The 26,252-nt window shown below is 42.6% G+C and overlaps 1 protein-coding gene across 1 annotated transcript in view; it reads left to right on the forward strand.

Annotated features, from left to right (window-relative positions):
- ANPEP (alanyl aminopeptidase, membrane) overlaps positions 1 to 16,791 on the forward strand; it is a 40,392-nt gene extending 23,601 nt beyond the window's left edge. Inside the window, exons 11-21 of the mRNA XM_067471369.1 lie at positions 632 to 807; positions 996 to 1,072; positions 2,792 to 2,931; positions 3,197 to 3,252; positions 5,816 to 5,963; positions 7,540 to 7,631; positions 7,787 to 7,897; positions 9,811 to 9,978; positions 11,087 to 11,224; positions 11,323 to 11,404; positions 16,162 to 16,791. Coding sequence (XP_067327470.1) covers positions 632 to 807; positions 996 to 1,072; positions 2,792 to 2,931; positions 3,197 to 3,252; positions 5,816 to 5,963; positions 7,540 to 7,631; positions 7,787 to 7,897; positions 9,811 to 9,978; positions 11,087 to 11,224; positions 11,323 to 11,404; positions 16,162 to 16,314 — 1,341 coding nt within the window. The 3' untranslated portion in view covers positions 16,315 to 16,791. The remainder of the gene's footprint in view (positions 1 to 631; positions 808 to 995; positions 1,073 to 2,791; positions 2,932 to 3,196; positions 3,253 to 5,815; positions 5,964 to 7,539; positions 7,632 to 7,786; positions 7,898 to 9,810; positions 9,979 to 11,086; positions 11,225 to 11,322; positions 11,405 to 16,161) is intronic.
- The last annotated feature ends 9,461 nt before the right edge of the window (positions 16,792 to 26,252 follow it).

Genomic DNA, 26,252 nt, shown 5'->3' on the forward strand with positions numbered 1-26,252 from the left:
AGCAATATGAGTCCACACTGCCATATAATCCAGGTTATCACCTGCAGCAATATGAGTCCACACTGCCATATAATCCAGGTTATAACCAGCAGCAATATGAGTCTACACTGCCATATGAACCAGATTATCAAAGCAGATGGTCCAGATTATCAGATTTGAACTGGATTATATGACTGGATTTTATGTGGCAGTGTAGAAGGAGCCTCACAGGACTAAGTTCTGATCACGCATGTTCAGGGTTCGTGCCTTTGCGTAATAACAATAATAATAAAACTTTATTTATATTCTGCCTTATCTCCCCGAAGGGACTCAGGGCATAATCAACACACTTCATCAAAGTAACTGAAACTTGGAAATAATGTTGATAACTGCCCTACCTGTGTTTTATCTTTGAAAACAGTTGATAGGAAGTGTTGTGATGGTTGTAAACCGCTTCCATTTCCTCCTCCTGCCAGGGACCTCTGCTCTCAGGTGTGCCCAAAGCTTCCCGCTTATCGCCCCATCTTCCTTCCTGCGACCTTTGCCCCCCAAGGCCACCCTCCTAGCTACGGCCAAGGCTTCCTATTCTTACCTTAAGGACCCCTGCTTTCTTGGCTGCCTTAACCTTCCACTGACCTTCCTCTCCAATCAGGCGGTGGATGAGGACGGATTCAACAACACCCTTCCTGGCTCCATCGAGACCATCATGGACCGGTGGACATTGCAGATGGGCTTCCCGGTGTTGACCGTGGACACTGTGACTGGGCAGGTCACCCAACAGCACTTCCTGCTGGGCAACTCCTCCGTCCAGCGGCCCTCAAATTTCAGGTAAGAGGGGAAAGGAGGAAGGGGAGTGAAACTGGGGTGCCTTGTCGGCCTGCAGGTCCCCTACCAAACAAGTGCGGTCCCGCCTGGCAAGGCTGCTGTTTTTTGGAGCAGAGGAGAGCTCTTCCTCCTTGCCCTTCTGCTTTTGCCACTATATCCTCCTCCTCACCTGGCACGCTATTGTCCTGCAGCTACACCTGGATCGTGCCCGTCACCTGGATGACCTCTGATGGTGAAGGAATCATGCGCTGGCTCACTAAAACAACAGGTAGGCCTCACCGAAGACCAGTCTGTCTGGTCTTGCCAGCGAACAAAACCAGAGGGACTCAGACCAGGAGAGCCACTGTGTTTTGCTGTTTTCCTTCTGTTTCCAAAAATGCTTGGCCCATTGAGTTTGAGCCTTCCAGTGATGTGGGGTGCCATGAAGGTCTGGTAAGGCAGGATGATGATGATGATGATGATGATGATGATAACCACCCGGCTGTACTGGAGTCTCGGGCGCCATCGAATCTAATGCGCACCCCAGTTTTCAAAATCTTGAAACCAATAATAATAATAATAATAATAATAATAATAATAATAATAATAAACATCACACAGTCCTAGACGCTTCGGAAGTGTTCGACTTGTGATTTTGTGATACGAAATCCAGCTTGCTGTGACATACTGTGCGTTTGTGTCAATAATAATAATAATAATAATAATATTATCTCTTACCCATGTCTCCCCATGCTTTGAGGCTGGTCACAGTACAGTAAAAGCACACACAAATAATAATAATTGCTGACAAATGTAATGTGCAGCACCAAAACGTCTACTCTTTGTAAGATGCCCATTGCAGTTGCTGCCTGCTTTTAAAGCAAAAACATTAGAACACCAAAGCTTCCAGCACTGGATAAGAAACCTTGAGTGAATCTATGCTTCAGAATACATCCACTGTAATAATAATAATAATTATCATCATCATCATCATCATCATCATCGTGTTAAAAAACAAAGTATGGATCGTCAATGTCGCAAACCCAGGTGATAGCAGGATTGCAGAGAAACAACAGGAAAAGCTGATACAATATGAGGATTTAAAGATCAAACTGCAAAGACTCTGGCACAAACCGGTAAAGGTGGTCCCAATGGTGATCGGCACACTGGGTGCAGTGCCTAAAGACCTTGGCCTGCACTTAAACACAATCGGCGCTGACAAAATTACTATCTGCCAGCTGCAAAAGGCCACCTTACTGGGATCTGCATGCATTATTCGCCGATACATCACACAATCCTAGACACTTGGGAAGTGTCCGACATGTGATCCAATTCAACAGCCATCAGATTGTCTGCTGTGGACTCATCTTGTTGTGTTTCTAATAATAATAATAATAATAATAATAATAATAATAACCGACACACTAGGTGCAGTGCCTAAAGACCTTGGCCTGCACTTAAACACAATTGGCACTGACAAAATTACCATCTGCCAGCTGCAAAAGGCCACCTTACTGAGATCTGCACACATTATTCACCGACACATCACACAGTCCTAGACACTTGGGAAGTGTCCGACGTATGCTTTGGGCAGCAAATAGCCATCATTGCATAAGGCCCTATAAGACTTTGGATGACTATTACTACTACTACTACTACTACTACTATTATATATCCCACTTTTCTCTCCACAAGGAGATTCATAAGGCTGCCCTATAAGGTTCTGGACAGCAAATAGAGCCACCATTGCACATGGCCCTAGAAAACTTTGAGCAGCTATTATTATTATTATTATTATTATTATTATTAATATTATTATTATGCTCCACTTTTCTCTCAACAAGGTGACTCATAAGACTGCTCTATAAGGCTTTGGACATTTTCTTCCTTGGATGGACAGAGAAAGAGAAAGAGAGAGGAGACTCAGCCCCCCCCCCCCGCCCCCCAGGTGACCTGGGACCTCTCCTTATGTCTCTGTTTACCTTTCCGTCTTGCTCATTTTCTGCAGACAACGTACCCGACTTTGCTACAGCCGGAATCCCAAACAAGTGGCTGCTGCTCAACCTTAACGTTGTTGGATATTACCGGGTGAACTATGACCAGGGAAACTGGAACCGGCTGATGGAGCGGCTGAGCGACAACCACCAGGTGAGTGACAGCTTGGCTTGACTCACTGCCTGACCAGTTGACCCCCCCCCCCACACCTGTATTTTTACTTAGGAGTCCAACACCCCAAGTAATTCCAGGTCCTGATTCAGGACCAGGTCAGCTGGACCCATGTCAGGTTGGAAGGGCACCCCAAGGGTCATCTAGTCCAGCCATGTGGGTCTTGGGATGCACCCCCCCCCCCAGTTAATGGTTTCCATCTCTCTGGTCCCTTTCCAACCTCTAGCCTCTGCTCTTCCTTCCCCAGGTAATCCCTGTTCTCAACCGGGCTCAGCTGATTGACGATGCCTTCAACCTGGCCAGGTGAGAAACTTGCCTCTATGCTCCCCTGCTTCAAAATCACCTATTGTATGTGTGAAAGGGCACATGCGGAGGTGGGCATCCCTCCCATGCACCTTCCTGATAATCCATCAGTCAATCAATCACCAATCCTTTGAAATTGTCCGAACGCCCTCTGGTGGTGTGTGGAGGTCCCTCAGGATGCTTAATTAGAGTCAGAAAAAGGAAATAGAACAACTTTTATTGTCACCATCCAACGAAATTAAATGTCATCCCCAATACACATTATATATGTAGGATTACAAAAGTACCCATCCTTCTGATCAGATTCAAATCACAATTGAAAAGCCCCCCATGGCAATGTATTGGTGAATGGATGGATTAAATGATCAGATAGATGGGTTGGTGGATAAATAGACAGATGATAGAGAAAGACACAGGTGAATAGATGGAGAGACAGAGAAAGAGAGAAATGTATTGGTGAATGGATGGATGGGGAGATAGAGACAGAGAGATAAAGAGAGAATTGGATGGATGGATGGATGTGGGAGATAGATAGACAGGTGAAGAGATAGATAAAGAAAGAGAGAAATGTATTGGTGAATGGATGGGGAGATAGAGAGAGAGATGGATAGATGGATGGAGAGATAGATGATAGATAGATACAGATAGATAGATAGATAGATAGATAGATAGATGAAGAGACAAAGATAAAGAGAGAAATGGATGGATGGATGGATGGATGGGGGGGAGAGAGATAGACAGGTGAAGAGATAGAGAGATAGAGAAAGAGAAAAATGTATTGGTGAATGGATGGATGGGGAGATAGAGAGAAAGATGAATGGATGGATGGATGGATGGATGGATGGATAGATAGATAGATAGATAGATAGATAGATAGATAGATAGATAGATAGACAGAGAGATAAAGCCAGAAATGGATGGATGGATGGATTGGGGGGGGGGGGGGAGAGATGAATGGATGGATGGAGAGACAGAGACAGAGAGATAAAGAGAGAATTGGATGGATGGCTGGGGGAGATAGATAGATAGATAGATAGATAGATAGATAGACAGACAGACAGACAGACAGACAGACAGGTGAAGAGATAGAGAGATAGAGAAATGTATTAGTGAATGGATGAGGAGATAGAGAGAGATGGATAGATGGATGGAGAGATAGGTAGATAGTAGATAGATAGATAGATAGATAGATAGATAGATAGATAGATAGGTGAAGAGACAGAGATAAAGAGAAAAATGGATGGATGGACGGATGGATGGGGAGAGAGAGAAAGAGAGATAGACAGGTGAAGAGATAGAGAGCTAGAGAAAGAGAGAAATGTATTGGTGAATGGATGGATGGGGAGATAGAGAGAAAGATGAATGGATGGATGGATGGATGGATGGATAGATAGATAGATAGATAGATAGATAGATAGATAGATGAAGAGACAGAGAGATAAAGCCAGAAATGGATGGATGGATGGGGAGAGAGAGATAGAGAGAGACAGATAGATAGGTAGGCGAAGAGATAGAGAGATAGAGAAAGAGAGAAATGTATTGGTGAATGGATGGATAGATGGATAGATAGATAGATAGATAGATAGATAGATAGATAGATACATACATACATACATACATACATACATACATACATGAAGAGACAGAGAGATAAAGCCAGAAATGGATGGATGGATGAATGGATGGGGGAGAGAGAGATAGAGATAGAGATAGAGATAGAGAGATAGAGAGAAAGAGAGATAGAGATAGAGAGATAGAGAGATAGAGAGATAGAGAGATAGATAGATAGATAGATAGATAGATAGATAGATAGATAGATAATAGAGACACCGGTGAAGAGATAGAGAGATAAAGAAATTGAGAAATGTATTGGGAAATGGATGGATGGATGGAGAGATAGAGACAGAGACAGGCAGAAGGAAAGATAGATAGGAGACCCAAATGAAGAGATAGAGAGATATAAAAAGAGAGAAATGTATTGGGAAATGGATGGATGGGGAGAGAGAGAAAGAGAGAGGGGGATAGATAGATAGATAGATAGATAGATAGATAGATGATAGGAGAGAGACCCAGCTGAAGAGATAGAAATATAGAAAAAGAGGGAAATATATTGGGAAATGGACGGACAGAGAGGTGGATCAATAAGTAGGTGACAGAGGAAGACAGAGAAAGAAATGGATAAGTAAGTAGGTAGGTAGCTAGATAGATAGATGGAGAGAATGGAATAGATTAACTTTATTGTCATTGTACATTGTGCCATGAAATCAAATGCTACCCCCAATATGCATTATATATGTAGAGTTGCAAAAACAAAACACCCATCCTTCCACATTCTGATCACTATTGCACTGACCCTCTCTCAGCCTATTTGTCCTTGTTTCTATCATCCTATTCCATCTGGCAGATGGTAATAATTTAAAAAAAAAATATCTAGGGTGAGGTGGATCCTTAAGGATATTCTCAGCTTTCTTAGGGCAGTGGAAATTATAACGTTCTTCTAAAACAGCATCCCTCAGCTGTAGGGACTCTTGGTTTATTGTGGGGATGGCTCTTTGCTTTCCAGAGCTGGACACGTCAGCACCATCCTGGCCCTCGACACAACGCGCTACTTGGCCAACGAGACCGACTACCTGCCTTGGGACGCCGCCCTCAGCAACCTGGGCTACTTCAGGCTCATGTTTGACCGTTCAGATGTCTATGGGCCCATGAGGGTGAGCATTGCCCCCTCGAGGCAGAGTGGACCAAAGCTCTGGAGGAGGGGCGCTGGATGACAATAAGTATATAAAATAATAAGTATATAAAATAATATAAAATATAATATTAATATAATTGCACATCATAAGTAGTATATAAAATAATAATACAAAACACAATGTACGTATATAAAATAATACTAATATAAAATATAATATTAATAATATATTTACATATAAAATGATGCTTATTTAAAATAATATGAAATATGTTATTAATAACATAATGCATATATAAAATAATAGTAATAATATACAATATAATATTAATAATATAATTGTATATGAAATACGTATATAATATAATATTTATTTATTTACGACATTTATATCCCACCCTTCTCACAGTGAAGGAGACAATATATTATATTATTAACATAGCATAATTTTAGTATTATATATTACTATATTATATAATGACGCTCCATGAAGTCATGCTGGCCACATGACCTTGGCGGTGTCTACGAACAATGCTGGCTCCTCGGCTTAGAAATGGAGATGAGCACCAATCCCTAGAGTTGGACATGACTGGACTTAATGTCAGGGGAAAACCTTTACCTTATAATACTATATTACTAGTATTATATATTACTGTATTCCACTGTACCACTATACTGCAATATTATTAAGAATATTACATATAATATATTATTATTATCATATTGTATTATTATTAGTATTATATTGTATTACATTATGATATTATACAATATTATATGTGTATATATATATATATATATATATATATATATAGGTAAAAGGTAAAGGTTTTCCCCTGACATGAAGTCCAGTCGTGTCCGACTCAGGGGTGTGGTACTCATTTCCATTTCTAAGCCGAAGAGCTGGTGTTGTCCGTAGACACCTCCAAGGTCATGTGGCCAGCATGACTGCATGGAGCGCCGTTATCTTCCCACTGGAGTGGTACCTATTGATCTACTCACATTTGCATGTTTTCGAACTGCTAGGTTGGCAGAAGCTGGGGCTGTCAGTGGAAGCTCACGCTGCTCCCCGGAATCAAACCTGCAACCTTTAGATCAGCAAGCTCAGCAGCTCAGTGCTTTAACCCACTGTGCCACTGGAACCTCCATACACACACATACACACATTATATATTATTAGCATAGGACAATATTAGTATCATAGATTACTATATTGTTACATTTAAGTATATAAAATAATAATTATTTAAAATAATATTAATAATATAATTACATATAAAATAATTTAAAATATAATATTAATATAATGATAAGTTAAAATAATATGTTTATAAAATAATAATGTAAAATGTAATAATAGTTAATCTATGTAGCACAGTTTTTGTTCCTTGGTTATAAATGTCATTTCCTAATTGGTTCTATCATAAAAACATGGGGAAAAGTTAATTAAACTGCAAAAACTGTTTCTGCGGGAGGGACATCCTATAGCGGTACATTTGGCTGTAGTTTTCCAATCAACCGTGCCACCACCTTGAAGGCAAATGGGAGCAAGGCCTACAAAGTGAGTCGAACCGTGTCCTGCTTTCCCTCAACAGAAGTACATCCAGAAACAGATCACCCCTCTCTTCAATCATTTCAAGAACATCACCTCCAACTGGACCACCATCCCCTCGGGCCTCATGGATCAGTGAGTTTGCGGAGCAAAAGTGCCTGTCTAAACTTCTGTTTTTTATTGGGTCTGTTTTTGGTCAAGCTTCCTGGCATTGCAGTGTTAGGAATGGGCAAATGGGGTGTCAATTAAGAAAAGACAAGGACTCTTTGGGGGCACTCCTGTTTCCTCAGGTACAACGAGATCTCGGCCATCAGCACCGCCTGCTCCTACGGCATCCCCGAATGCCAGGAATTGGCCACTGAACTTTTCAATGCCTGGAGGGCAAACCCGGCGGTCAACCCGTAAGTGCCACCTTCATGGTCATTCCCTGGTTGGGGATGGCGGCCAGTCCCTCTTATTCATTAATTAGTAGGGCTGTGAGATTGATGAGAAAAATGTTTCAAAACTCATTCCAAAATTAAGGGGTGCTGGCGTCTCATTTCTAAAATGTTTCTAAAGTATTGTTAGTAAAAAAAAATTGTTACTATGACGAGTAATTAAGTAATTACAAACTACAAGAGAGGAGATTCCATCTGAACACGAGGAAGAACTTCCTGACTATGAGAGCCGTTCAGCAGTGGAACTCTCTGCCCCGGAGTGTGGTGGAGGCTCCTTCTTTGGAAGCTTTTAAGCAGAGGCTGGATGGCCATCTGTCAGGGGTGATTTGAATGCAATATTCCTGCTTCTTGGCAGGGGGTTGGACTGGATGGCCCATGAGGTCTCTTCCAAATCTTTGATTCTATGATTCTATGATTGAGCAAGTGGGCAAACTTCAGGGGGTCATTTCTCCCTCATTTTTAGAGCTATCACGATGAACCTTGCTATAATTGTACCACATATTTTCCACTATTAGCCCACCAAGGTTCAGAATGTTACACTCATTCACTAATTTTGGGGGAAATTTTGATTTTTTTTTACAAACAATATATATATTTAAAAAAACTACAAGAGCTAACTACTTGAATTTTATATACAATGCACAAGATAAGCAGGGCATTAATCCCCCCAATTTTTAGCAAGATGCACACATCTACTGATTTTTGAGGCTTTTTAAAAGTTTAGACAAAACATTTTCATTCCAAAAAAAAAGCCACAATAACAATCCCCTTGAATACATGCCTTAATAAATAATAATAATAATAATAATAATAATAATAATAATAATGCAAAGACTCTGGCACAAGCCAGTAAAGGTGGTCCCAGTGGTGATTGGCACACTAGATGCAGTGCCTAAAGACCTTGGCCTGCACTTAAACACAATCGGCGCTGACAAAATTAACATCTGCCCGCTGCAAAAGGCCACCTTACTGGGATCTACTCACATTATCCGCCGATACATCACACAATCCTAGACACTTGGGAAGTGTCCGACGTGTGATCCAATACAACAGCCAGCAGAGTGTCTGCTGTGGACTCATCTTGTTGTGTTTCAAATAATAATAATAATAATAATAATAATAATAATAATAATAATATATTTATATTCTGCTGTATCTCCCGAAAGGGACTCAGGGCAGATTATACAATTATGATACACAATGAATCACTTAACTTCAACTTAGCACAGATTTATACTATTACTTACTTTCTTTAGTCCTCTTTGCACATTCAATAATTTTATTTATTATGATTAGACTCTGAACAGGTGGCTGCTACCACTTCACTCGGGTAAATATAGTTTTGAGCAGGGCCTTTTGAATTCTCTGCCACAAGGGGCCTTGTTTTCCCAAACTACATTTCCCAGAATGCTGTGTTCTCAGTTTCCTGCCCAACTCTTCTAGTCCCACCCCAATTTGTGCTACTGGCAAAAAAGCAGCCTGGGTCTTAAGGTAAACATTAGCAATGACCTTTTTGCTAAAGTTGCTTAATGCTTATACTGAAAATTAAGCTGACCTTCGGGGGAACCCAAATGTTACAGAATATTGATTCATATGCATTATTTTAACTAATTTGATCTGACTTACAAGGAGTAACAATTATTTTGCACAGCCCTATTAGCTCAAAAACCTTCAGAGTTCCCTCCCTCCCCAATCAAATGCTGAAGGCAGATCTTTTTGCAACAGGTTTAATTGATCAAGACACCTTTCTGGGTGGAGTAACTAAGGAAAGTGCCACATTGAATTGATGTGCAGTTCAGAACCTTGGAGAGCAGCATCTGGCCTAAGGGAGCTGCCTCCTTCCCAACTCAAGGCCACCTACCTTCTTTTTCTTCCAGGATTGCACCCAACCTGCGCTCCAGCATCTACTGCACTGCCATTCGGACAGGTGGCGAGGATGCTTGGGACTTCGTCTGGGAGATGTTCCGCAATGCCACCATCGTTTCCGAGGCCGACAAGCTCCGCAGTGCCTTGGCCTGCAGCCAGGAGATCTGGATCCTCCAGAGGTGAGCCACGGAGGGATGCCTGGTCTCTAAGTAGAATAGAGTGTGGCACATTTATATATGTGTATGCTTATATGTGTGTATATACACATGCACATATATACATACATATGTATGTATGCATGTATATATGTAGATATACTAGGCATGTACGATATACTAGGCATGTGCGATATACTAGGCATGTACGATATACTAGGCATGTGCGATCGATAAAGTCATTACAAAATTAGGAGGTGCTGGCGATTCATTTCTAAAGTGTTTCTAAAGTATAGTTAGTGAAAATTTTGTTACTATTATGAGAGTAACGAAATTTTACTATTTTTGTTACTACTGTGCATAATTACTATAATTAGGGAATATTCATGGCTCCATTCTCCCTCTTTTTTACAGAGGTTGAGATGAAACTTGCTACAATGGTAGAACACATATACCACTGTTAGCCCATCAAGTTTCAGAATATTTCACTTATCTATGGATTTTTGGGGAATTTTCAAAGTTTCTATAAACAACGTTTATTTAAAAAACGACATGAGCTATCTCATTAAATTTTCTGTACAATGACACAAGATGACAGGGGATAATTTCACCTAACTTTCCGCAATATTCATATATCTACTGATTTTAGGGATTTTAAAAAAAGTTTTGACAAAACACTTATCTCATTGAATGTCTCTTATTAACCAATAGAAACCAATATTAACCAATTCCATGTTTTCATAGAATCCTAGAGTTGGAGGGGACTCCCAAGGGCCATCTAGTCCAACTCCCCTCTTCCAAGGGCACTATCAAAACTCTCCTGACAGATGGCCATCCAGCCTCTAAACTAATGAATATGCTTTCCCTATTGTGTTGGAAGGGAGCCCCAAGGGCCATCCATTTAGGGATTTCTTCCCAGCCCAGCATTTATTTAAATAAATAGTATTATTATTATTATTATTATTATTATTCTCTGGTTTCTCTTCAGATCATATAAATATTTTGCCTCTTACTAAAGATTACTATTATTATTATTATTATTATTATTAAATACTAATAATAATATAGGAACATATATAGGCATAGTCTGGGCCTTCCTTCTCCATATGCTTCTCCTTCTCTTGCCTGGCAGATACCTTCAGTACACGCTGAGTGACCTGATCCGCCGGCAGGATGCCACCTCCACCATCACCAGCATTGCCAGCAACGTTGTCGGGCAGAGCCTGGTGTGGGACTTTGTCCGTGCCAATTGGAAGACCCTCTTCAAGCAGTGAGTGTGGGGTGGGGGTTATTGGGGTGGGGGGCTGCCTGCGTGGCTGCTTGTCTAGACTGACAAACACCTTGCCCACTTTCCTCCTTTGGCGCTAGGTACGGCGGAGGCTCTTTCTCCTTCTCCAGCCTCATCCAAGGCGTGACACAGAGGTTTTCCTCTGAATTTGAACTCCAGCAGGTAAGGACTGTGCCAGGTGGGAGGAAGAAGAAGAGGAAGGGGAGGAACATAGCTGTGGTGTGTGTGTTTTAGTATACATAAGTGGGTAGAGCGACATTTGGCTTGCCTTTGCTCTGGGGTTCTCTTTGCAATGTTTTGCTGCTTGCCTCTAGTTCTTCTCATCCCAGCTCTTCCCTTCTTCTTCTTCTTCCTCTGCTCTTCTTCTGATCTTTCTTTCCGCATCCAGATCTGAGCACTCCTCCTTTGACTGTGAGTATCCTATCACTTCAGCTCTCGGCTCCATTCTCTCTGTTCTTTTCTGGGTTTTCTCTTTTCTATCCTTTCAGCCACCTTCTCCCTTTTGGGCAGAGCAATCCCTTTTTTTATTTACTGAGAGATAGCTTTTTTTAAAAAATTTTTTTGATTAGTTCACTCACTATATCTATTATCTATATAAATAAAAATATAATGTTCATTTGTGGGATTAACATAACTCAGAAACCACTGGACGAATTGACATGAAATTTTGACACAATACACCTAACAGTCCAATGAGTGTTCATCACCCCTAAAAATACAAAAAAATTGACTCAAAAACCCCAAAAATACACCACACACACACACACATTCACTCATATACATATACACATGCACACATGCGTGTATATATATATATATACCGAAACACACACAAATATACACATATACACATACATCTACATACACACACATATATACATATACACATGCACACACAAATATAAACATGCACACATACATATACACATATATAAACACAAATATGGATATAAACAAGCACACATATACACAATATACATATACACATATAAACACACAAATATATACACATGTATACACATCTACACAAACACGCATATATGCACCCATGTATATATGTGTGTGTGTATATATATATATATATATATATATATATACTAGCTGTGCCCTGCCACGCGTTGCTGTGGCCTATAGTAAAACTTATCAAAGTTGAGGTAGATATCTGGACTATTATGAAAGAGAGGTCCCTACCTATTCCTTCCCCCTTTTCCTCCCCCTTTCTCTCCTTTCTTCCTTCTCTCCCTCTTTCTTTCTTTCCTTCTTTCACTACTTGGTTTCATCCTTCTCTTTTTCCTTCATTCCTTCCCCCTTTCTTCCTTTGCCTTTCTTCCCTCCCTGTTTGCTTCCTTCTTTCACTTTTTATTTCCTTTTATTTCACCACCATCATAACAATAACAATAATGCAATGCATTGCCTCTGGGACCTGACACCTCTCCCATTCCCCCTAAAAGGGCCTCAGAGGAACAATAGCATAATAATAATAATAATAGAAATAACAACCTTTACCCGCCACGTGTTGCTGTGGCCAATCTTCCCTCTTTCTCTCCTTCTTTCCCTCCCTCCCTCCCTCCTTCCTTCCTTCCTTCCTTCCTTCCTTCCTTCCTTCCTTCCTTCCCATCTTTCCTTCTCCTCTTCTTTCTCTATCTCTTTCCTTCCTTCCCCCTTTTTCTTTCTCTTCTGCTGTCTCTCTTTTCTTTCCTTCCATCTTTCCTTTTCTTTCCTTTTCTTCTTCCTTCTTTCTCTAACTTTCCTTCCCCCTTTTTCTTTACCTCCCTTTCTCTTTCTTCCTTCTTTCCTTCCTTCCTGTCTTTCCTAGATTTTGACAGGGCGGGAAGGGGCGGGGTGGGGTTTGGAGGTGGCCTGAAGTAAAAGGAGGTAAGATTGGGGCAGGGGAGTGATGGAGCGTGGGGTTGCGTGTGTGTGTGCGGCGGGGGGGGGGGAGTGATGGAGCCTGGGGTTGCGTGTGTGTGTGCGGCGGCGGGGGGAGTGGGGTTGCGTGTGTGTGCGGTGGTGGGGGGAGTGATGGAGTGTGGAGTTGCGTGTGTGTGTGCAGCGGCGGGGGGAGTGATGGAGCGTGGGGTTGTGTGTGTGTGTGCGGCAGGGTGTGTGTGTGTGCGGGAAGCGGCGCGGCGGGGCTTGGAGTGGGCATGGTTTCCGCAGAGGGAACGTTGGCCGGAAGGCCATGTGCGCGCGCGATGGAACTTGCGGCTGGGCGCCAATGCCCATGCTCAGTTGTTTTGCCATTTTGTGAGTGTGTTGTGTTGTTTTTCATTTTGAGTAGATATGTTTGTACCTTGTGGGTTGTGTTATGGGCACGGGAATTTTGGTTAAGTTTTGTTGGGGGATTTTTGAGTTTTGTTCTTTTGCCGTTTTGTGAGTGTGTTGTTGTGTTGTTTTTCATTTTGAGTAGATATGTTTGTACCTTGTGGGTTGTGTTATGGGCACGGGGATTTTGGTTAAGTTTCGTTGGGGGATTTTTGAGTTTTGTTGTTTTGCCATTTTGTGAGTGTGTTGTGTTGTTTTTCATTTTGAGTAGATATGTTTGTACCTTGTGGGTTGTGTTATGGGCACGGGAATTTTGGTTAAGTTTTGTTGGGGGATTTTTGAGTTTTGTTCTTTTGCCGTTTTGTGAGTGTGTTGTTGTGTTGTTTTTCATTTTGAGTAGGTATGTTTGTACCTTGTGGGTTGTGTTATGGGCATGGGGATTTTGGTTAAGTTTCGTTGGGAGGTTTTTGAGTTTTGTTTCCTCGTTGGATGCCCCTAACAAATTTATATATATAGATATATACACACACACGCACACATATATACACAGATACACAAATATACACACACATATAAACACATATATACATATACACAAAACACATATATACAGACTGGGCTACAGTAATGCATGGCAGAGGATGGCTAGTCTATATATATCGATATCTATATCGATATCAGACCTCACTACCTCTGAGGATGCTTGCCTTAGATGCATATGAAACGTCAGGAGAGAATGCCTCTAGAACATGGCTGAAAAAACCTACAACAACCCAGATATCTATATCTATTTTCTATATTTATTTATTTATTTACACCATTTCTACCCCAACCTTCTCACCCCCGAGGGGGGACTCAGGGCGGCTAACACAGGCAGCAATTCGATCCCACAATATCAGTAACACAATGTAAAAACATAATATATAGCAAATTAAAAATAATAACATTAATTAAGATCTCTTCCCATTTGGCTTGGCTAATTGTTCGCCCAATGTAAATTTTCTTAATTAGCTTTGTATCTGTTTTTCGCACCTTGTCCCAGAAGGTTTCATCTTTTTCGAAACCTATCTTCTGATCAGTTTTGAAGTTCTCCCTTATTTGATAATACTGAAACCAGGAGAGAAGTGGATCATAGATTTTGAGTTCCTCCTGGGTTTTTATTTTTATCTCCTTCCCTTCTTTTTTCCGTATTTCCTTGTATGTAAGCCACTTGGTTCTTGGGATCTCCCTTATCTGGTTAGCTTCATTGGGGGAGAACCAAAGAGGAGTTTTAGCGTAGAATCTAGCTTTGTATTTGTCCCATACCTGGATGAGGGCGGCCCTGTTGAAGTGATTTTTGAAGTTTTTTTCTTTCGTGGCTTTCCCTCTCCACAAATAATTATGCCATCCCTGCATAAGATCGTGCCCTTCTAAAGCTAGTAATTTCCTGTTTTCTAGGGTGGCCCAGTCTTTTAACCAGCAAAGTGCTGCTGCTTCGTAGTATGTTTGTAATTCTGGGAGGGCCAAACCACCTCTCTTTTTGTTGTTACGGAGATTTATTTATTTATTATTTGAACTTATATGCCGCCACTCCCCTGGGGCTCGGAGCGGCTAACAAGAATAGCTAAAATCTAACAAAATTTAAAAGCAATTTTAAAACAATTTAAAAACAACAATATCAAACATTAAAAGCCTGTCTTACATGCCTTACATGTCTTACATGCCCTGCGGAAAGCTGGTAAGTCCTGCAGGGCACGGACTTCAGGTGGCAGAGTATTCCAGAGTGATGGTGCCACTGCTGTGAAGGCTCTGCGTCTGGTTGCTGTTAGACGTAAGGTCTTGATACTGGGGACTTCCAATAGATCTTGGTCCTCAGAATGGAGGGATCTCTGGGGTTGGTAGGGGGTGAGGCGGTCCCTCAGGTACATCAGCCCCAGACCATGCAAGGCCTTAAAGGTGAGTACCATCACTTTGATCCGGTGCTCAATTGGTAACCAATGCAGCTGTAGTAAGATTAGGGTTTTGTGGCATCTCGTCGGAATTCCCGCAAGAAGCCGAGCAGCTGCATTTTGTACCAACTTGAGCTTCCGGATCACCGACAGAGGAAGGCCAATGTAGAGGGCATTACAGTAGTCCAGTCTTGAGATGACCGTGGCCTGGATCACCGTAGCGAGGTCGTCCCTGGACAGGGAGGGGGCCAGCCGTCTAGCCTGCCGCAGATGAAAGAAGGCGGTTCTGCTAACGGCGGAGACCTGGGCCTCCATTGTCAGCAGAGGGTCCAAAAGGACTCCCAGACTCTTTACCAATGATGACGGGCGTAGTGCCTCGCCATCCAGGGTAGGCAGCTGGATGTCCCCACTGCCCGGTCGACCCAGCCATAGGATCTCCGTTTTTGCTGGATTCACCCTCAACCTGCTGGCACGCAACCATCCAGTAGTGGCCTCGAGGCACTGATGGAAACAATCGGGTACAGAGTCTGGTCGGCCTTCCATTTATGTAGCTTATTCTGTTTTTATGGTCTTTCCATATAAATTTCTTTATGTCTTTCTGCCAGATCTTAAACATGGCCTTTGTTTTTATGATAGGTAGAGTTTGGAATAAATACAACATATCCAGTAGGATGTTCATCTGTATAACCGTGCTCCTTTATTGACTCATTTTCCCCTCAACTTCAGCTGGAGCAGTTCAAGGCAGACAATGCGGACGTGGGCTTTGGCTCAGGGACGAGGGCCCTGGAGCAGGCGCTGGAGAAGACCAAGGCCAACATTGCCTGGGTGGCCGAGAACAGGGAGCCCATCCGGAAGTGGTTCGAGGAGGCGATCCAATAGGGACCTCTCCCCATGTCTGTGTCTCTCTATATATCCCTGCTTCTCTCTCTGAGTGTCATGTGTGTGTGTGTGTATAGGTGAGGATTCTGCTCCACGTCCTCCATCGGGAGTTCAGCTGCACCTTGCAGGGCCCTGCCTAATCGTTTCCGTCCGTCAGCCCATGGCTCTTTGGACGACAAGGCCCCATGACGCCCCACTCTTTCTTCCTACCTTCATCCCCAGATGCCCAGGGAACAGCAGCATCCCTTCACTTGCTTCTATGATGCTTTACAGGGCATAGTGCCCCACTTTGCATTGCCAAGGACCTTTTCATCTTGCACTTCCATCCCAATGACTGTCTCAGGGCTCCAGAGGAAAGTGAAGAAGGGGGAAAGGACCCTCCATTGTGATATTTCCCCAACCCCTCTTCACACTCCATGCCATCCATGTAATTTTGTAACCCCGACTTTGTAAATTAAAGACCTGTCTTGAGTTGTATTTGTTCGGGTGCGGAACTGTGAAGGGAAAGGCAACTGCGGGGAGGTACATTAGAAAACACGTATTATGGAATCCTAGAGGTGGAAGACACCCCAAGGGCTATGCAGTCCAACTGCCTTCTGCCAGGAAGGAAGACACCATTAAAGCCTTCCTAACAGATGGCCATCCAGGTATGTTAGGAAACACATATTTTTCCGAATGAAGCAGAGAGTGTTTGAGGACCAGGATAGGGATACCAAGGTGCTTGTCTATAAAGCTATTGTCCTCTCAACCCTGCTATATGCCTGCAAAATGTGGTCTATCTACAGACATCACATGCAACTCCTGGAATGATTCCATCAGCGCTGCCTCTGGAAAATACTGCAAATCTCTTGGGAAGACAAGCGGATAAATGTCAGCATGCTGGAAGAAGAAAAGACCACCAGCATTGAAGCGATGGTCCTCCGCCATCAACTCCACTGGACAGGCCACGTTGTCGGATGCCTGACCACCATCTCCCAAAGCAGTTGCTCTACTCCGAACTCAAGAATGGAAAATGGAATTTTGGTGGACTTTGAGATTGAAAGATGGGCTCAAAGCCAACCTTAAAAACTCTGGCATTGACAGTGAGAACTGGGAAGCCATGGCCCTTGAGCACTCCAGCTGGAGGTCAGCTGTGACCAGCAGTGCTGTAGAATTTGAAGAGGCACGAATAGAGGGTGAAAGAGAGAAATGTGCCAAGAGGAAGGCGCATCAAGCCAACCCCGACTGGGACCACCTTACACCTGGGAACCAATGCCCTCACTGCGGGAGAAGATGCAGAGCAAGAATAGGGCTCCACAGTCACCTACGGACCCACCACCAGCACACTGATCCTGGAAGACTATCCTACTTGGACAACGAGGGATTGCCTAACTAACTGATACTATACATAGGGGTTGAATTCCAACACAGGCAAGAATTCAAAAGCAATGACTGTGCCATCGATCACAGGATTTGTAACTTTTCTTATCCAAAATGACGGTCACTTCTTAATTAAGGGCAGAGCCAGGGAGGGAAACAGTGGTGGGAAGCTTTGCAACTGGGTCCTTGTGGGCAATGAGGCCAGCAAAGCCCTATATAAGCCACAAATACAAGAAAAGGATATTAGAGTGGATGCATGTATTTATATTTACTTGCTGCACTACTTGAAGCTGCATCAGAACTTTTTGAAGCTGCGTTATCTGAAAAAAAAAGGTGCTTGGTGACACAGTGACTTTACAATCCACTGTAAATTACCCTATAACTGTTGGATACAAACACGTAATATGTTCCATATCTGGGTCCGCTAACACGGCCCAATCCCTGACAACCTGGAGTAGGGCATTTTTGTCCTGATGTCCCAGGTGGATCTGCAGTACCTTAAAAAGGCATAACTAGTCAAGTAACATGGTTCCCTTTCAAATAAGTATGTAAATAATAATAATAATAATAATAATAATAATAATAATAATACTTTAGTTATACCCTGCCACCATCTCCCCAAGGGACTCGGAGTGGCTTACATGAGGCCAAAAGAAGGTAGGAAAATACCTATGTCATTTCTCCTTTCAAGTCTGGTTTTGGTACACCAGCCCACAGGGTGACTGAATGCCTGAACTATCCACATCAACCCAGAAGTCAAAATAATGGTCCCAAGCATCAACATTACCTACACAGGGATATGTGATAGAACTTTCCATGAAGAATCACAGCGTCCTTTCAGCAGTGGAACTCTCTGCCTCGGAGTCGGGTAGAGGCACCTTCCTTGGATGCTTTTAAGCAGAGGCTGGATGGCCATCTCTTGGGAGGGCTTTGATTATGCTTTCCTGCTTGGGGGCTGGACTGGATGGCCTTTGGGGATCTCTTCCAACTCTAGGATTCTATATCTATCTCATACATCACATCATATTGGTTTCTCTCTCATATCAATGGTTGGATGGCTGTCGGTTGGGAGTATTTATTTACAGTATTTATATTCCCCCTTCTTACTCCACAGGGGACTCAGGTTTATCTCTCAGGGCGGATTACAACGTACATATACATGGCAAACATTCAATACCATAGACACACAATATATATAGACAGACACAGAGGCAATTTAACATTCCGACTTTTTCATGAGGGTATTCTGGCCACAGGGGAGCTGTCCCTTCACCGACCATTTGTGACACTGATGAAGTACTTCCTCATTCTTTGCATGCTTGCTGGATTTTTTTATGGCCTCGTAAATTAGTTAAATTTGCCTCCCCGCATAAGCGGTACCTAAATTTCCTACTTGACAGATGCAACTGTCTTTCGGGCTGCAAAGGTCGACAGCAAGCTACACAAAATCAGTTGGAAGCTCACTCTGACCCAGGCTGGCTTCCAACTCATGACCTTTGGTCAGTAGTGATTTTAATGCAGCTGATCCCAGCCAGCTGCGCCACAGTCCCGGTTGTTCTGATGGTGCTTTTCCTACCTGGCAGAAAGAAGGGGGCAGGGCTGGATGGTCTTTGAGGGTCTCTTCCAACTCTAGGATTCTCTGTCTCATATATTACATCTTATAGGTTTATCTCTCATATCAATGGCTGGATGGCCACTGGTTGGGATTGTTTTGATGGTGCTTTTCCTGCCTGGCAGAAAGAAAGGGGGCAGGACTGGATGGCCTTTGGGGATCTCTTCCAACTCTAGGATTCTATCTCTATCTCATATATTACATCTTATAGGTTTATCTCTCATATCAATGGCTGGATGGCTGTCGGTTGGGAGTGTTTTGATGTTGATTTTCCTGCCTGGCAGAAAGAAGGGGGCTGGGTTGGATGGCTTTTGGGGGTCTCCTCCAACTCTAGGATTCTATCCCTATCTCATATATCACATCATATTGGCTTATCTCTCCTATCAATGGCTGTATGGCTATGTGTTGGGAGTATTCTGCCTGGCAGAAAAGAGGTTAGACTGGATGGCCTTTGGAGGTCTCTCCCAACCCTATGGCTCTATGGTGCAGCAGGGCATGGGCCAGGAGGGCTTCAGAGGCCTCATTAGCCGCAGACTCCTGGGGATGAGGAGGGGCTGGGAAAGGGAATCTTCCTGGGGGGCTTCACACTTCCCTGGCCCCTGTTTGCACAAGTGATGGAGCTCCTTCGCGCCCAGGAATGCCTTGGCCCTGGGAAATCCATCCACAAACATCTCTCCCAAGTTGCCCAGCAGTTTGCAGGAGAGGTAACTGGGGCCAATGGGGTTTTTCTTGGCCAGATTCTCTCATTGCTGCCATCTGAGGCTGAGAGAGTGTGCTTTGCTCAAGTTCACCAAGAAAGGGGGCCGGGAGGGGGATCTGTAGCAAAGAAGGATTCAAAGCCTGGTCTCCCAGAACCTTCATCTGGCACTCAAACCAATTCAACACATTACTTTCCCAAAAGATTTGTTCTGGGGAGGTTTGCCATTGCCTTCTCAGACCCTTCCAAATGATAACTGGCCAAGTAGCATCAGAAAATGTTCAAGATGGCAAAAGTTATGAAAGGGAGAGAAAGGACCAGTGCATTAAGGAGGCCAAGATCCAGCCCTCTTGCTTCCTTTTATCTCTACTGTATTCGTGGAGCACAGGCTGTCCCCAAGTTGCAAACAAGATCATTTCTGTAGGTATTCTTAGGTTGAATTTGTTTGTAAGTCAGAACAGAGACATTCCTTAAGTGTAACTCCATATAACTCCATACATCTCCTGGGTTTTGATAGTGGTTTTCCCTGCCTGGCAGAAAGAAGGGGGCTGCACTGGATGGCCTTTGGGGGTCCCTGTTCTAAGGAGACCCACACGCTGGACTCCTGAAGACCCCCATCTATTTGGTGCATCCCTTGCTCTTTGGGGTATAGTGGAGGCATATCCTGGGGCACAGAGGGGACTGGAGGGGTCAAGGTCCTGCTGGCCTCTTGCTGGGGTTCTGAGGCCGGGAGTGAGCTGGGCACCTCTGGGGGGTCTCTGCGAATGGCCCCTTGCACACTTCCCAGGCCTGAAGGTGAGGACAATTAAGGAGAAGGGGACAGAAGTCACACCTCACAAGCAGTGGCAGCACTCTTCCCACAGCTCTGCTTTGTGGGAGAGGGGCTGGGGAGCCCATGGCCTTTGACCCTTCCCACGAACCCCCCTCCTCTCCAGCAAGGGGCTGCCCTTCTCCCCTTACTTCTATGGCCCAAACCCAGGCAGCTGCTGCTCCAGCTACTGATGGGAAGCCCCCTTTGAAGCCCCCCACCCTCCAGCTCTGTTGAAAAACTTCCAATCACAACTATGGAATATTTTTAAAATAAAGTTCTGTTCCTGGTTCGAAAGTGTTATTTCCTGTTTAATTGTGCAGTCCTTACTTTGAAAGTAGTAGTTCTACTCCAGAAACTTTGTTTTTGTGGCTGCCACAATGTTACAATTGGTTGAAACTCTAGGACAGGCATAGGACAGGCAGGCAGGCAGGACAGACAGGCAGGACAGAAGCATACGAGAAGCTCGGCCTGTCATTAAACATTGGGAAAACCAAAGTGCTCTTCTAGCAGTCACCAGCCAATCTCTCTCCAATGCCAGAAATACAGCTTAATGGCGTAACATTAGAAAATGTTGACCATTTCTGCTCCCTTGGCAGCCACCTCTCCACAAAAGTCAACATTGACACTGAAATTCAACACTGCCTGAGCTCTGCGAGTGCAGCATTTTTCCGAATGAAGAAGAATGTTTGAGGATCATGACATCCGTAGGGATACCAAGGTGCTTGTTTATAAAGCTATTGTCCTCCCAACCCTGCTATATACCTGCGAGACATGGACTATCTACAACGTCACATGCAACTCCTAGAACGATTCCATCAGCGCTGCCTCCAAAAAATCCTGCAAATCTCTTGGGAAGACAAGCGGACAAACGTCAGCATGCTGGAAAAAGCAAAGACCACCAGTATTGAAGCGATGGTCCTCCACCATCAACTCTGCTGGACTGGCCATGTTGTCTGAATGCCCGATCACGGTCTCCCAAAGCAGTTGCTCTACTCCAAACTCAAGAATGGAAAACGGAATGTTGGTGGGCAGGAAAGGAGATGTAAAGATGGGCTCAAAGTCAACCTTAAAAACTCTGGCATAGACACAGAAGTGGGAAGCCCTGGCCCTTGAGTGATCCAGTTGGAGGTCAGCTGTGACCAGCACTGCTGCAGAATTTGAAGAGGCATGAATGGAGGGTGAAAGAGAGAAACGTGCCAAGAGGAAGGTGCGTCAAGCCAATCCCGACCGGGACCACCTTCCACCTGGAAACTGATGCCCTCACCGCAGGAGAAGACGCAGATCAAGAATAGAGCTCCACAGTCACCTACGGGCCCACCACCAGGGGACTCAGAGTGGCTTACAAGATATATATACATACAATATATTATATTATTAGCATAGTACAATATCAGTATTAATTATTACTATATTGTATTATACCATAATATTGTAATATTATTAGTAATATTACCTGTAATATAAATATATAATTATAATATCATATTATTATTAGTAGTAGTAGTATATTGCATTCCATTATAATATTATTAATATTATATGTATATACAAATATGTTAGGAATTGTGGAAGTCCAAAAAATCTGGAGGGCCCAAGTTTGCCCATGCTTGATATGGAAAGATGGGTGTTTTGTAATTCTACCTATATCCTTTCTTCCTTCTCTACCTCTTTCCTTCCTTCCTTTGCTTTTTGCTTCCATCCTTCCTTCTGTCTTTCCTTCTCCCCCTTTCCTTTCTTCCTTCTCTACCTTTTTCCCTCCTCCTTTGCTCCCTCTTTCCTTTCTTTCCTTTTTAAATTTCCTTCCCTCCTTCCTTCTCTACCTCTTCCTTTCTTTCCCCCTTTTTCTTTTCCTCTTTCTCTTTTCTTCTCTACCTCTTTCCTTCCTTCCTTTGCTTTTTGCTTCCATCCTTCTGTCTTTCCTTCCCTCTTTCTGTCTGTCTTTCTTTCTTTCTTTCTTTCTCTTCTTCCTTTGCTCCCTTTCTTTTTTTCTTGCCTTCTCTCCTTCCTTCTTTCTCTATCCCTTTCTTTTAATCCCATCTGTTTTCCTCTTTCTCTCCTTTCTTTCTTCTCTACCTCTTTCCTTCCTTCCTTTGCTTTTTGCTTCCATCCGTCTTTCCTTCCCTCTTTCTTTCTTTCTTTCTTTCTTTCTTTCTTCCTTTGTTCCCTTTCCTTTTTTCTTGCCTTCTCTCCTTCCTTCTCTCTCTCTCCCTTTCTTTCAATCCCTTCTCTTTTCCTCTTTCTCTCCTTTCTTTCTTCTCTACCTCTTTCCTTCCTTCTCTCTCTCTCTCTTTCTTTCTTTCTTTCTTTCCTTCTTTATTCCTTCCATCCCTTTTTTCTGTATTGTCATTTAGCTTTTTGGGGTTTTTAATCCCTTTCCTCTGATTTTTTTTGGGGGGGGGGGGGAGGCGTTATGAGTGATGGTCACTTGTTGGTCTGGTAGGGGTGTAGTGTCCAAATTTCTTGTCATTTCATCCACTGGTTTTTGAGTTATGTTAATCCCACAAATGAGCATTACATTTTTATTTGTATAGATATGCTATTGTTTTAAAGTGTTTTTATGTTGTTGGGGGCATCAAAATGTAAACCGCCCTGAGTCGCCTTTAGACTGAGAAAGGTGGTATATAAATACGGCAAATAAATAAATAAATACATTTCTAGTCTCTGCCCACGGCGCCCTGTTTCCCAAAGCTGCCCGCCTCGGTTGCCTTGGCAACTCTGGCACCAAAGGTGTCAGGGGCTTCTCCACCTGTTTCACACCCGGGTCGCCCCCCTCCTCTGCTGCCCTAAGGGTCCAGGCACAAGGACAGGGGCCTGGGAAACAAGTGTGTAGTGGGCAATGTCCCTGCATCTGTGTATGTTTGTGGAGGGGGTCCAGTTAAGACTCCAATTCATAGACATGGCAGAGACCCCAGGGCCATCCAATTCAGGCCAGGCAGAAGGACACATTCCAAGCCCTCCCAACAGATGGCCATCCAGCCTCTGCTTAGCAGCACCCAGAGGAAGAGACTCCAAAAGAAGGGAGGAGGCCAGAGTCCAAGAAGACACATTTTCCAAAATCCCGTTCTCAAAGGTGTAGAAAAGTGAGGTGAAATTTTCCAAACAGGCACAGGCAGCAAAGGAAACCCATAGGGGTGTTGACCCTTCCCTATGTTATCCAAAGCTTATATGTTTGTGTGTGTGGCTGGAGTTAAAAGTTTAAAAATGCCCCTGTTCCGACTTGCATACAAATTCTGCTTCAGAGCAAACCTACAGAACCAATCTGGCATATAACTTGGGGACTGCCTGTAATCCCTCTGAGGAATGCCTTAAAAGAGGTGGGTCTAGCTCAGGGGTCCACAAACCTTTTAAACAGAGGGCCAGATCACAGTCCCTGAACCTGTTGGAGGGCCGGATTATTTGAAAAAAAAACATGAATGAATTCCTATGCACCCTGCACATACCTTCTTTGTAGTGCAAAAACCACTTAAAAACAATACAATAATTAAAATGAAGAACAATTTTAACAAATATAAACTTATTAGTATTTCAATGGGAAGTGTGGGCCTGCTTTTGGCTGATGAGATAGGATTGTTGTTGTTGTTGTTGTGTACTTTCAAGTCGTTACAGACTTAGGTTGACCCTAAGTGAGGGCCGGGTAAATGACCTTGGAGGGCCACATTCGGCCCCCGGGCCTTAGTTTGAGGACCCCTGGTCTAGCTGAAGGCTTTCATGGTCGGAATCACAGGGTTGTTGTGAGTGTTCTGGGCTGCATGGCCCAGAAGCATTATCTCCTGACGTTTCACCTGCATCTATGGCAAACTTTCTTTCTTTCTTTCTTTCTTTCTTTCTTTCTTTCATCCACCTGTCTTTCTATATCTCTGTCTTTCTTTCTACATTTATCTGTCTATCTTTCTATATCTATCTATAGCTATATATCTTTATATATCTCTTCTTTCTTTCTTTCTTTCTTTCTCACTTTCTCTCTTTCTGTATCTCTTTCACTTTCTTTCTATATCTATCCACCTGTCTTTCTTTCTCTATGTATCTATCTATCTATCTATCTATCTCTATATATATTTATATTTTTTTCTTTCTATATCTATCTCTTTCTATATCTCTTTCGCTTTCTTTCTTTCTATATCTATCCATCTGTCTTTCTATCTGTCTTTATCTATCTATCTATCTATCTATTTCTATATCTTTCTCTATTTTTCTCTTTCTTTTTTCATTCTTTCTTTCTATATCTATCCATGTCTTTCTATCTCTATCTATCTATCTATCTATCTATCTATCCATCCATCCATCCATCTATCTAATTATATCTTTCTATATCTCTTGCTCTATCTTTCTTTCTTTTCTTTCTTTATCTATCCATCTGTCTTTCTATCTTTCTCTATCTATCTATCTATCTATCTATCTATTTCTATATCTCTTTCTCTATCTTTTTCTTTCTTTCTTTCTTTTTATATCTATCCGTCTTTCTATCTCTATCTATCTATCTGTCTATCTGTATATCTCTTGCTCTATGTTGCTCTTTCTTTTCTTTCTTTCTATATCTATCCATCTGTCATTCTATCTTTCTCTATGTATCTTTCTATATCTCTTTTTCTACATTTTTCTTTCTTTCTATCTTTATCTATCTTTCTCTCTCTCTCTATATATATATATATCTATATATCTTTATATCTCTTTCTTTCTACATATATCTCTTTTGCTTTCTTTCTTTCTATATCTATCCATCTGTCTTTCTATCTTTCTCTATCTATCTTTCTATCATCTCTATATCTCTTTCTCTATCATGTTCTTTCTTTCATTCTTTCTATCTATATCTATCCATCTGTCTTTGTATCTCTATCTATCTATCCATCTATATCTTTCTATATGTCTTGCTCTATCTTTCTCTTTCTTTCCTTTCTTTCTAAATCTATCCATCTGTCTTTCTATCTTTTTATATCTATCTTTCTATATCTCTTTATCTTTTTCTTTCTCTATCCCTTTCTTTCTTTCAACATCTACCCATCTTTCTTTTTATCATTCTCTATCTATCTCTATCTCTGTCTAGCTATCTTTCTCTTTCTTCCTATATCTAACCATCTGTCCTTCTTTCTTTCTATTTATATCTTTGTTTCTACATCTGTCTTTCTATATCAATGAATCAATCAATCTTTCTATACAGGTCTTTCTATATCTCTAGATCTTTTATCTGTCTTTCTATCTATTTCTTATCTGTCTATCTATCTATTTTATCTGTCTATCTATCTATCTATCTATCTATCGCTTATCTATTTATTTATTTATCTATCTTTTTCGGGGCACCTCTTTCTCTCTCTCTCTCCTCCTCCTCCTCCTTTTGGCACCTTTCCCCGGAGGTGCCGCGTTTGGCACCTTTCTCCGGGCATAAAGGCGAGGAAGGGTCCTTCTCCATCCATCCACCCTTCCTTCTTCCTTCCTTCCGTCCTCCCTTCCTTCCTTCTCTGGCC

Source organism: Anolis sagrei, chromosome 9 (assembly GCF_037176765.1).
Source record: "Anolis sagrei isolate rAnoSag1 chromosome 9, rAnoSag1.mat, whole genome shotgun sequence".
NCBI classification, from domain to species: Eukaryota; Metazoa; Chordata; class Lepidosauria; order Squamata; family Dactyloidae; genus Anolis; species Anolis sagrei.